Source organism: Rousettus aegyptiacus, unplaced genomic scaffold (genome assembly GCF_014176215.1).
Source record: "Rousettus aegyptiacus isolate mRouAeg1 unplaced genomic scaffold, mRouAeg1.p scaffold_m13_p_4, whole genome shotgun sequence".
NCBI classification, from domain to species: Eukaryota; Metazoa; Chordata; class Mammalia; order Chiroptera; family Pteropodidae; genus Rousettus; species Rousettus aegyptiacus.
The window spans coordinates 143,579,078-143,592,917 of record NW_023416307.1 but is presented as its reverse complement, the minus strand read 5'-3'; the positions used below and the strand labels follow the sequence as shown (position 1 = coordinate 143,592,917).

Sequence of the window (13,840 nt, the reverse complement as noted above, 5' to 3'; positions counted from 1 at the left end):
CCTCAGCTATTTTTTTTATTTAAATGTGTATTTCTAATTAGGGGAAATAGATATGTCATTTTGTGTAAGGTACAAAGAAAATGATTCTAAGACTTGATATAAATTTTGTTTGTTTTCCGGATTCGATTTTATTTCCTCTTCTCCCATGAATCATTTTTCTTTGATTCCCTCGAACCTGTCATTGAGACAACCTTGTTCATATAAGGGACGCATTTTGGATTATAGAGTCAAGAGACTGAGTTTTGGATTCTGTTGGCCTCTTCTTTATTGTGACCTCAGTCCTCTTGGCTTCAGTGTCCTCATTTGTAAAAAGGGAAATGTCTGATGTGGTCTGTAAAGTATCCTCTAGCTTTAAAATTATGTGATTCCAGTCAGCCAGAAAATGTGAAAAGCTGCACTACAAAATTTCATGCCCTAATTAAAGCAGGTTTTACCTAGATTTATTATAGATAATTATTTGGAAGGCATAGGGATAACTTATACTTTTCATAATTATCTAACTTAAAGGATTGGCTTTTTTTCCTAATTAATTTTGTAAGTCTTGGGGTTGTTCCTAATAAATTTTTCCTTAATTAAAGTTAACTCTTAACGTTCTATTTATCTAATGTTAAAAAGTTGAGTTCAGCCAGTTATCAATGCTGTTGAACTTTTTTTTTTTTTTTTTTTTTAACTAAGAGTGAATTAGTTTGATTCACCCTAATAGAAGGGCTGTTGAACATGTTGATGAGACGTTAGGGAGCTTCCGTCTGGCGAGTGAATGGTTCATTAGCCCCTTCGGAAAAAAGAAAGGGCTATAATTATGACTTGCTGAATGGAAGGTAACTGAGCATTTGGAGGGTATACCTACACATAACGTTACAGTTTGGATGATTTCACGCTTTCAAAGTAAAGTGTCTATGACATGATGTGTAGAGAATTTTTCAACAACTCACGGCTTTCCTTCAATGTATGCTAATGTAGGGTAGAAGCAGCAGTAATACAAACTCACTAGAATTATAGGCTCTATTATATAACAACAGCAATACTTCAGGTAGATTATTTGTGACGTCTTTAAATGGCATTGTAATATTTGTATCTGTTTACATTTTGACTTATATCTTATTGTTTTTTATTGACTTAAAAGCATAATAATACATTATGTCCTAAAAGATAATATAAAATGAGTACTTCTGTAACTGAGGAAATAAGGGAAAAAAATAAAGTACATCAGCATTTATGCTTAAAAATTCTACTTTCATAAAAGAAACATTAAATATGGATTATATAGTTTACATAAAACAGTAACTACAGCAATTTATAAATTGGAAATGATATTAAGAGATTTAAGGGGCTTGGAGAGAATTGTGATTTATATAAATGAATAAAAACCTCTTTAGGTTTTCTAAAATTAAAAGTTGAATTTTTGAAAGCAACACTTCTATAATGAAATATCTCAGCCACACAAATTATTCTATTCACACATAGTAAGCATCTAGCAAATGCCTATAGTATTAGACAACAACAGCTTATCTGACCTATTAAAGAAATTAGCTCTACCAGAGACAGAGTTCACCATCCTTTAATATTGCAGGTATCAAATCTGTTGATAAAATGTGATACAGAGGCATGTAGCTTTTCTTGAAGAAACCTTTTATACCATGCATAGTTTATTAATTTTAAAGATAAAAATTAATAAAATTGCAATAATTATTTGCCCTGTTGAAAACTTTCTAAAGAATAATTTAAAGATCCTTTAATATATTGAAAATGTATTTATTTCTTTAAAAAAATTTAATTATGATTGCTTATTCTTCTGGGTTTTCCAAAAAAAAAAAAAAAAACAGATCACCTTGCGTATATACTGTAATTTATTAAACATTTTTAGCATGTCTGAAATTGGTATGTTGAAGTCATTTTTTTCTTCCTTAGTGGTACACAAAAATATAGCGACTCTTACATTTGACAGTGTCTTAAATTTGGTTAATTGCAATGCATTTTAAACAACGGAATGAAAAAAACTTCAGTTTTGTTGGAATTTTTTGCCTCTTGTGCAAATATTATTCCAGCCTGTGCCTCAGATCAGATGTCAGGGCTGGTCCAGCTCTTCTCTGAAGCAGAGGCTATGGCTGCTATGAAGCCTCACCGACCTAGCAAAGCTTCCTAAAGACATTCATCCCCGTTTCATTCATAGTCCCAGGGGGTAGTAAACATTTTATCTAAAGTCATGAGCTTCACATACTGCCGGATCTCTATTCTGCCCCTGCCTCCACCTCCCTTTCAGGATTGGTCCTACTATTTATTTATTAGATAATTAAAGAAAAAAAATGTAAGGAAAATCTTGTGTGGTGCCTAACATATAGTAATAACTCAATAAATGATGGTCCTTATTGAAATGGAAAACAAACTCCTTCATCATTTAGGTGATTCATTTGATGTTTTTGCAAGTTTTGGAGTTTGGATTTAGAATGTTAAGCACATAGAAGTAGAACATTGACAATAGTGGGTTGTTTTTCTCCTTTCATTTCTTTTGAGGAATTAGTTTGTGGATGAGCTGCTCCTAACCCAGCCAGACCACTCCGTAAACCAATGAACTAACCAGTAAACCGGCAAACTAATGCATTGAAAGAATTCATGTGATTTGAAAACTTCAGTCCAGCGCACAGGATTGGGAGAATATTGTTTACCTTTGGGGGAGGAAGAGGAGGCTGTGGGTAGTGCAAGACACGAAGAGGTGCAAGTGTAGTATGTGAGGCAGGTGGAAAGAGCGAGAATAAATGAGTGTGTCCAAGTCCTAATTAATCCTTCCCCTACTTGTCACTGGTACGTTCTCAAAGAAGTTGAGGAAGGAAGGATTGAGAAAAGTTGGCAATTTAGTGGTTAGAGTGTGTGATGGAAATAAAAGAACCTAATACGTAAGTTATTTTCATGTTTGTGAAGGTCAACATCTCAAAATCCAGCACTGAAGATCCTTAATTAGTAGGCCAGGATAAAGTTGTTCTAGATGCTGCAGGCAGTTGCCTCTTGCTAGGCTTTAGTCACACGTGGACCGTTGCGAATGCCACTGGGGAAGAGACTGCTGCAGGAAGGGGATTTGACTGACAGCCCCAACTGAGCATTCCCGTACTTGGGAATCTTTGGGATTTGCACAGACACCACCTTCAGCTCATAAATTTTGGGGAACCCATGGGATTATTGGAGTCTGTGAAAGCAGGGCTGGAACTAAGGTGACACAAAGTGAGGTTCCTAGGGCTTGAATGAAGGAGGCATTCGCTCTTAAGTCACACGAGAGCCCTGCTCTGAGAGCTGAGTTCCTCCTTAAATTGTGTACCCTAGGTGACTCGCTCAGCATAGTTCCAGCGCTGAATGAGAGCTGTTTTAAGTGGGACGTAAGGTTACTCTTTATTGTTCACCATTAGGCTCAGCTTTTGCAATACTCATTTCTTTCCCCTTCTATATCCACAGTGCACCCAATCTTGCCACTTCTTTCTGCATGCTGCCCTCTACCATTTGGCCAACTTATCACCCTCCCTAAATTATCATGCTATCTTGAAAAAATAATGAGCTTTGGCTCCCAGATCTGGTTTTATTACCTGTGAGACCTTGGGCAGTTTATCTACCACCTCTGAACCTTAACTTTTCCGTTAAAAAAAAAAAAACAAAAAAAAAAACGGTGATAATAACTCCATTTCCAATGCAATATTGTGTGGTGTAAACAGCCTTGGAGAGCATCCAACATAGCCCAAGCCGGTCCCCTCACATTCTCTCACAGCAATCACTGCCCTAAAATTAAACTTAGAAGCCTGCTTAATTTCCGGGGCCATCCTGATTCTTCCTCCCTCCCCTCCAAAGTTGTTGACCGTGGGGTATCCTTTCATCTCCTTATTCTCAATTCCCCTCTCCTTCGCTCCTATTTACCTTTCCAGTGAATAACTTCCTGAAGTCTCAGGTTTCCTTTCTTTCACTCTCACATTTTTGATTTGCAAATGTTTCTGAAAGTGACTTGGCTGAAAAGATCTGATTTTTTAATAACAGGATACCTTGCACCTAGCTCGTGCTGGTTGTCTATGAGTTCCTCTGGTGCCATCTATTCACCTCGTCAAGTACGTGCCGCATTTATTATACAGCATGCCAGGCCCTTACCCTGTCTCATTATCAGCATTTGTACCTTGTGTACGGTAGAATCTCAGCATTATAAAGAGGTCACCTATTTTAGATTCTGAGATTCAAGAGTGTCTGGACTGTGTCTTTTAAACCTCTTTTTGACCACACACAACTCAACAGGTTAATATAAATTCACACATCCTTCATGATGTGTGAATTTAAATCCTGAGGGTCAGTTGGAGCCCATCTGCTGTGAGGAGGCTCTGATTGCCTTGGTAGAGCTGGTAATCAAACTTTCCTGGAGTATATACATTGGTTAACATTGACTTAAAAGGTTAAGATTGAGGTTGTCACTCAGGGGTCTCTATGACAACTGGCTGGTAAACAAATAACATTATTTTGGTTGTATAAATATCTCAACAGGCTTCTTGGGGCGGCTCAGCCTTGATGTCAAGAAAGCACCGCAGGCTTCTGCGTGGCATCCACAGGTAAATGTAGTTTCCCAGATGCAGTGCCTGTTACACAGGTAAAGGAATCTCTTTGGACTTTGACTACTTATGTGACATTCTGAAAACAAAGAAACAATGTAATTATTTTACTTAAAGGCGGTGGGGGGGGGGGGCTTCAAACTTTCTAAACTACTCAAACAAGGATTCCTTTCTAGCACTTTCTTGGGTGTGAGTACCGAATGTGTGTGTTGCTAATGATAGTATTTTCTCCAGTAGAAACTAATTGGGTCCTCTCCCGACCCTGTCTTTTTCTTCGTTTTACATAACAGAGCTGACTCTGTGGCCTGGAACCCCCACAAGATGCTGATGGCTGGAATTCAGTGCTGTGCTCTCCTTGTAAAGGACAAATCTGTGAGTTCTTCTCTATGACCTTTGGGCATTGAGATGGGTTAAATTACAGGTGTTTATAGAGGATTTTTTGCTTATGTTTTGGTGCCTTGGGCCAGATATAGATATGTTGATGGCATCAGAAGGAAAACTAAACAGACTCAGATAAAAGAACTAAGGTTTTTGCTCAGGTAATTGTGTGAATTTGATTTAGGTATTATATAATCTCATTAGTTACAGCAAAATAGTCTCACTCACCCTTATTTGGATTATATTTTAAAATTCAGTTTTAAACATTGCCAAGATTTTTTTTTCTTCTTGATTAAGTCTAGGATTTAAGTTATCTGCTCACTGAGAAAGTGGAACAGATGTATGTCATACATTAAATTGAATGCTTAATATGCTTAGCTGGGGCTTAACAGCCCATTTATATGGGAGGATGTTAATTCAGGGCCGATCATGGAACACTGATTTATTGGAGGATTGTCTCAAGTGGTTGGTACTTTGCCTCTTTTGGAATGTTGGGGAGAGTTGGAAATTAGTCTGGATTGCTGTGAGGCAAGTGGGAAAGGAATTGCTGAGGTTCTTCTTGGTTGGAGGTATAAACTCTGTTTTCTGTAGGTTAAATAAGGATCCTTGTGGGACGTGGCCCAGGCTGGGAAGTGCCACTTCATTCTTAGAAATGCCTCCTCAAGATCTGTGTGCAGCATGTGGGTGATCTTTCTCAGCCATCTGTTTGCATTTTTTTTCCTTAGGGGACTCCCTTTGCCAATGCTAAAGTCATTTTCTCTTTTTGAGGAATTTTATTTCAAATGAAAACCATATTTAAAACTTGAAACCTAGTCTTGCATATGTAGATAGTTACAACTCTCTTAAAAAATTTTGTGGTATTTGTATAGCAGTGCCCTTTGTGTTTTAAGATGGCCATACAAGATGTTTATCAGAAACTATGAACAGATTCAGCATCTGTAGATAGCAACACTGTCGGGAGTATTAATCTACCTCTTCATGTCTTATTAGGCTGGCTACTATTGCCTATATTCAATGCCACTTAACTTTTTTTTTCATTTAAAGTTTTAAATTGTAGAGTGACTACATGTTATGACTGAAAGGTAGTTTGAGATTACTATATTATTTGTGAATCGAAGAACATACTCAGCTTACCCAGAGTTACACAATTAACACACGACGAAGTTAGGAGTACACCTAGGTTTTCTTTTGGTCTAGGTATAAGGACAAATATATGTCAAGCATCCTTTATGTGCCAGGCATTTTATATCTTCTTTCTCTCTAATCAGCCAGTTTGAGTGACATCCTTATCTGTTGGTGTGATGCTCTCAGGAGTGGAAAATTTAGGCCCAAAACTTTATGACTGCTCTTTTAAATAATTTTTTAGTTTTTATACATTTTTCCCGTTGAATGATATTTGAGCGATTTAGTCAAAAGTTGATTTATATGTATGTAGTTGAAGCAATTTAAAATTTTCTGCATCATCTAACTCTATAACGGGGATTAAAATAGTATATTTTTAAAAAAGAATTCATTTCTGGATCTCAATAACAACAATACTCATGTGTACTCACATGGCAAAAATTAAGAAGTTAGAAAAATTGCATTCATTGTGCAAAGAACTGAGCACTTTCAAAAGTTGCCTTTTCTTCTTCTTCTTCTTCTTCTTTTTTTTTTTTTGGTGAAAGACTTCAAATTAACTGGAGTAAAGAGTTGAACCATGAGACATGAGATATGACAATCGACTCAAGTTTCGTGTAGGCAGTTTTCTGTCTCTGTTGTATCTATCTGCTGCCTCTGTTATTCTCTTTCATATTCATTCATTCATTCAACCAACAGTAACCGATTTCCTACGGAGGCCAGGCACTGTGCTCATGCTGGGCTTATAAAACAGACATATCTCCTATTTTCAAAGAGTTTATAATATCACTGAGGAGACAATGAACAAAATATACCTATTTACTTCTTTAATTACTACTTTGATAAATGCTCCAAAGAATGTGTCAGACACTGTTGATTATGCATTCTACAGCCAATCCGACTTCTTTCCCGTCTATGCCCCAATACTCATGTAACCAGTCTTCCTTGCAGCTAAGAATCACCCTATGGCACAGATATGGCCAAAATGATATGGGGAAATGCGATGGGGACTCTTGAGAAAGGTTTTACTTTCTGCTAGGGGTGACACGCACAGAGGAGAGCACTCCTTCCCTTTTCCTACCTTGAATGCAGTTGTGTGACAACATCATGCATGGAGCTCTGACAGCCACCTTGTGACCATGAGGCAATGGTCCTGAATCAAAAAGTGAGTGTGCACAGAATGGCAGAGCAGAGGGAAAAGTCTTGGTTTTGGATAATGATTCTGCAATGTTGTACTAACTCTGGAAATGCCAATTTCCAGACCTTCTGTGATAACAGGTAATAAATGTCTTTATTGATGAAACTACTTCCCTTGGGTAATCTATTGCTTGCAGCCAAATGCACTCCTATCTGATACAGAGAATAGTAGTGCTCTGCAGTAATATAGCATGGAGATCTGAGATGTTCTGGATAGAAGAACAACATGTGCAAAGTCTTTAAGAAAGAAAGTTCCTTTTTATTTTAGAAACTGAAAGAAGTATATTGTTGCTGAAGCACAGAGAGTAATGCTAAGACAGGCATGAGATAAGACTAAAAGTTTAGGGAGTAGATAAAACATGCAGGGTCTTAGAGACCATTTAAATGATTTTAGACTTAATCTTCAAAGCAATGGAAGAATTTTAAAACTAGGGTGTAATCTAAGGAGATTTGCATTTAAGACAATGAATCGGAAGGGGGCAAAAATGGATACAAGAGCAAGTGAAGGCTTATAGTATACAAGCAAAAGTTGATGGAAGAGGAGATGGAATACCATGATACAATTTAATAGATAGTTTAGCTATCAACTTGACAGGGCTGAATTACCAGTACCTGTCATTATCATCCAGTATTAAGAGATAAGGAAGAGGGAGGTGTCATGGTTGTCACTCCTGAATTAGTGATACGGCAACCCAGTGAATAGTCCTGTTTAGAAAAGTGGAGGCTACAAAAGGAGGAGAATATTCAAAAGTGAAATATATTGATTTTTGCATTGGCTCTGTTAAATTTGAATTGCTATGCCATGATATTCAAGTGAAGATGTCATGTTGGCCATTGATGTATGGATCCAAAGTTAGGAAAAGAGGTCTAGCATGGAAAATTATATTAGGGAATCGTTTGCATGTAGATTATTTTCGAGGTCATAGGAATGGAATAATTTGCCTTAGGAGGAACTTTGGAGTGAGAAGAGAAGAGGACGTATAACTTAGCTCTGAGGAATATCAGAGTCTAAAAATTGGATAGAAGAAGAAAGAATTCACAGTGAAAGCTGATTCAGAATGGCCAGGAAAATAGTAGGAAAATCAGGAAGGAGTGATGCTAACAAAGTCCAGAGAAGGGTATTACGAGTGCCTGTCATTCTTTGAGACAAAGCTTTAATGTCACCTTCTTAAGGAAGAGGGCCAGACTCACCAAGATAGCATCTCCCCACCATTTTTTCTCCAACTGTGCTTCCTTCCTCAGAAGTACTCATTGTGATTTGTAATTACAGTTGCTCATGTGTTAACTTTCACTCTCCTGAGAATGGAAGCTGTCCGAGGATAGGGACTATGTTATTATATTCACCCCTATATCCCCAGTGTCTAGGAAAATTTAAATTCACTGACATTTTTAATGATTAAATAAATTAAAAATCATCAGAAGTATCTGCCTTTAAGTCAGCAATAACTAGAAATCTCCAATTTCTTCCCTACCCTGAATTATTCCTTTTGAGAACTTTGAGATAACAATGATTAAAATTATAGTTGTTGAGCTTTATTGCGTAGGTCCTTACACAGGCTTGAGCATGCCTCCAGCAGTAATTGACAAATAGGGATTTTAATTTGAATTTACTTCTCCAGTTAATGGAAGGAGATAACTCCAGTTAAAAGAAAGCAAATTACTTAGTGAACATACTTCTGTTAAGGGGAAAAAAAATCTAATTCCCTAATTTGTAACCTCAAAGCCATAACATGAATAATGCTGCTTTCCTGATTGATTAGCTTATGGTGTTTGCATTTTTAATTTCCTGTATTAGTAAAGAAGGCTGCTTCAGAAACTAAGCAGAGCTATTGCTTTGAAAGTGGTACTATCACTAACTAACCTTTGCATCATGGGGATAAAAACGGAAATCAGAGATTTAAAAAAAATATCTGTTATTATAAATAGGTTGACTTCAAATATAGATGTTGGATCTGCATGGCTGTTTGGGATCAAAGACAATTTTGATGCTTTGATCTAAAATAAAAGGCAGTATATTCCAAAGAATCGATTGCATGGATGCAGAAAAATCTCAGTTTTAGTTTTACAAAAACTTACAGATACATGAAAACATAAAACATGCTAATCAGGTGACTTTTCATGTATAGATTATTCCTCTCTATTTGGACCCACCATTGTCATCCAATATTACCTCACAAGGACTTCCTGTTTAACCTAGCAGCTACAATTTAAGGGACATTTCTTTTATAAAGAGTATGTTGATACTCTGAATTTTTTTAAATTTTATCCATTTTATATGTTTATTTCAGAAGAAATGTGTGCATGTTATAGACAAATTAGAAAATTTAAATATGAAGAAAGATGAAGAAAAAGAGACAATACAAATAACTGAAGATTGCTTTTTATATCTCTTCTTATGCATATTAAACATTTAAATGTACATGTGTACACATATTCCTAATCTAAAAAAATGTAATGTATTTTGCTTTTAACATAATTTTTTTGTTTAATAAAACTGAACATTGTTTCACATCTGTATACATTCTATACGTTTTTACTAGCTGCATAGTATTCCATAGTTTTTATATATTATAATTAACTTGACTACCCCCATCATTGACTAATTAGATTGTTTTAAGTTTTGGCTATTACAGATTTGACTGCCATCTTTGAGGCTATTTGTGTATGTTCTTTATTCTTTCCTTAGAATACATTCTAGAAGTAGGAGAGCTATGATGAAGCTAGATGATGGTTTTTAATACTTTTCCCCTGATTTTCCTTCTAAAAATTGCTTACCTTTTCACTAACAGAGTATGAATGTTTTTGTGTGTGTATGTGTGTATGTGTGTGTGTGTTAGAGGGATCCCTGACATCACAGGGATATTCAGCTTTGTCCATTTAATAGGTAAGACATTTATTTGGACACCCACACTTAACAGGCACACACATAAACAGTTTCCTTCTAATTTTATCTATTGATGTATTATAATTCCTTCTCAGGGATCTTCTTTGGATAAAAGTATTGATATGCAATTCTGGGCTACTTAGATTTCAAATGATAAGATAGAAAAGAAAAGAGATAAGCTGGCAATTCTTTTCCTTCCATCTTCATTCTGCTAAAGGCTCGGAATGTAGTCCCAGTTTTTTTTTTTATGAGAAGGAGTTGCAGGAGGAAGAGTAGGAAATCCATTCAATACTGTAGGTCCAGCACTGCTATACGAAGAGAAAAGAAAAAGGAGGCTATTAATATAATCTCCCTATGTGTTCCCCCCAGAGAAGGCAGAATACCTTCTGGAATACCACACTGAGAAATATGCTATCTCTCAGTCCATTCAAATTTCTATTTGGAATGATAATTGACATTGCAAATGACAACTATTCTATGCCCTTTTTAAAAATTATGCAAGGAAAGAAAGAAGGAAGAGAAAAGAGGTTTATTAGAAAAACCTAGAACAAATTATATCTCCTCTAATGGGGCTGTCTGTTTTAGCTCTTGTTTATCCTCGTGGAGTTCCTACGGAAGTGCCATTAGATGGTTTGAAAATACTGAACCATCTGATCATCAAAGACGTGTTTTTCTCTCATGCCAGAGAACACTTATACTCCCCCTATACAAGTACATTATAAATTTCTTTGGAATGAAAGCTTCCTAGCTAATGTAGCAAAAAAGGAGGGGGTATGTATTTAAAACTGATTAGAAAGTAGAAACATTTGACTTGCAGGAGAGATATCAATCTCTTGTGCTTGATGCTGCCAAAATTTTTCTCCATATCTTTTATGCTCTTGCTTGAGCTGAGAAAAATCTTTTTAGACTATTCAGGAAGGTTAGGTATTGCATAAAACTGGCAAAACCTATCAAATTCATGGTTGGTAAATAGCTATTTTTTTTTAAGTTATAATAAATGAAAGTTAATTTTCTTTTCATGAAGCTTTTGGAAATTTGTGCATATGTAGGTATATATGTATGCATCACATAAACACACACACACACACGGTGTTACTGACCATAACAAACACCCCTATTATGTCTGCTTTCCTTCTCCAAGACGTAAAGAGATATAATGACCAGTGATAGCGTTTGCATGTGTTAAAGATCCATTATGTCTTTCCCCACCAAACAAAACAATAAAATTGAGTTTTAGGGTTTATTTGTTGTTATTGCAATTGTCATTAATTTTAACCAAGGAATTTGCATTTTTCTTTTAGATCCATGCTGCATATAGCCTAGTATATTAAATCCTTTGCGAATTGTGGCTCCAAGGAGTGTGTCATTTCATAATTGTTATCATACTACTTGATTTTAAGTAACAGCATCTTGTCATAAATGAGCACAAGTCCCAATGCAGAAACTATTACTCTGTTCATGTAACCATCTATATAGTAGACTGTGAGCTACTGGAGGGCCAAAAGGAGTCTTATTTATTGCTTTAGGCTCACTACTTAGTACAAAGCCTGACAATCAAGAAGGCTCAGAAAAAATGTTTCCTGAAGTGAACTTACTTTATATCATTTTCTAATACTATCAAATAGTAATGTGTTCTAAATTTGTTACTTCCAGTATGAAGTAGTGTGTCCATTATCATTTCTTTCAAGCCTTAAAGAGTATCTCTTCTTGCTAGTACAAAAGGATATTTTTTTTGACAGGGTGTAGAAATTATTTGTCTTATCCTTATGGTTTGATGTGCCCATTACCTCCTCACATCCCATTTCATGTTGGCACTTTAAAAAAAGCCTTTACCCTAAACCGTGTCAACATTTGGCCTTTTATCTATGTGCCTCAGAGACCAATAATAAATCTGTGACTCATGCTTTCTTTTTTCAGAAAGCATATTGTCTTTCCCCTAGGAAGTTATTTTTGTTTTATAGTCTAATGATGCTGTTCTCTTTTGGAGACTGGACAAGCGGAAAAGATACTTGCTTTTCTAAGGTTCCCTGGGTCCTTTTCTGACCCCTTCTAATGAACAGAATGACATCTGCAGTCTGCAGTCGCTGGCTGTGCATGATGTTGGATGCAGCATCTTGGCCAAGAGTTTTCCAATTTCATCCTTGAGTTCCTTCAGACCTTTGGGTGGCTGCCACCTGGTTTTACTGATTAAGCTACATTTATTTCAGCAGTTTGACTTAAATGAGTTAGGGTGCTGCCCACTACTCGATTTAATATCTTCTGCCTGTGTATTTTTGGGGAACCCTAAGAGTGTGTGAATCTCTCTGATACCCTTCCAGGTAAATAATTCATTCTTCATGGCCGCCATCCCATTTCACTATGAGACCCCAACCTTTGCTTCTCTGCCAATCATCACAGAAGGCTTTAGATTTTCTAAGGAATGGCCAAAAAGGAAAAAAATGTGAAACTCTACCTTTGTCCTTTTGTCATCTCTGATTCAATAAAATCTAGCAATTGAAAAATATCCCAGAAAGCGGATTCTATTTATAGATTGAATTTTTTCTTTCTGCTTTGTGACAAAACATATTAGAGTCCCGTAATAGTAGGAAATTTATATAAGTTAAAATGTAAGGGAAATGAGAAACATAAGGATAAGGGCATAAAAAGAAACCTAGAATGAAACTAATAGAAAATTTTATGCCATAATTAGCATGATACACCTGCTTCAGTGGGTAGGTCAAAATTCGGTTTTAGCATTTTATTTTAAAAGTATTGAAAGCATCTCCCTTTCCCACCTCCCCCCCACTCCTTTTATTTTACTATTACTTGTTGAATCAAGGCTTTTCTTCCATTTCTACTTTCTATTATAATACTTGGGACTCTTTTGATTTCTTGGAATGAATTATTCCATTTGTTTTCCTTTGCACAATTCTAGTTGTCATATTTATTATTTTCCAAAGAAGATATCTAAGAACATACCTAATACTCCTAATTAGGCTTTCTAGCTTGTTTCAAGGCCAAAAAAATTTCAGGAAGACAGTTCCCCCCCCCCCCCCGCCCCGGGATTTTCTTCTATGGCAGTTCAAAATGTCAGTATAAGTCCATGTGAATAAGAGAAGTATTCTAATTTTGTAGATAACTCAGAGGTGGTAAATATGTATTTATTTTATTTAGAATTTTAATAATTGCACTTAAACCCTAATTTGTAAAGAAACTGTTACTGCATGTAATAAATTGTGGACTGAGTAGAAAAATGAAAACTGTAAAATAGTCACTACATTTTTTATAATGAAGGTACATATTACTCATACATGCAAGCACATGTGCGTTTACACTCACGCAGCAAATGTACCTGTCTTTAAGCTCTGCAGTTTTGCTGGTAAATTATAATTAGGGAGTTTTGTTAATTGCAAAAGGAACTCAGTATCTTCTCTGGTTGTTTATTCCGAGGGCTCTTTTGGAGTTTAGAAGACGTTTGTCTTTATTTCATTTAATCATTTAAGAAAATCTAATTATTTAAGAAATTTAAATTTAATTATTTAAGAAAATTTAAGAAAAGTGTAAAATATGCACCAAATGTAAATGAACATTTTAATTTATTATAATAATAGGACTAATCAGGTAATTGCCACACAGATTAAGGCAAAGAACAGAAATTCCCCATGTACTCCTTCCTGTTATTGACTTTCTTGCTTTTTTTTTAGTTTTGCCTTGC

The 13,840-nt window shown here is 35.8% G+C and overlaps 1 protein-coding gene across 7 annotated transcripts in view; it reads left to right on the top strand.

The window, feature by feature from the left end:
- Positions 1 to 13,840, top strand: part of GADL1 (glutamate decarboxylase like 1) — a 226,625-nt gene that overhangs the window by 124,888 nt on the left and 87,897 nt on the right. For all 7 annotated transcript variants that reach the window (XM_016140785.2, XM_016140781.2, XM_016140784.2 and 4 more), the window contains 2 exons: positions 4,504 to 4,568; positions 4,859 to 4,940. In XM_016140785.2, coding sequence (XP_015996271.2) covers positions 4,504 to 4,568; positions 4,859 to 4,940 — 147 coding nt within the window. The remainder of the gene's footprint in view (positions 1 to 4,503; positions 4,569 to 4,858; positions 4,941 to 13,840) is intronic.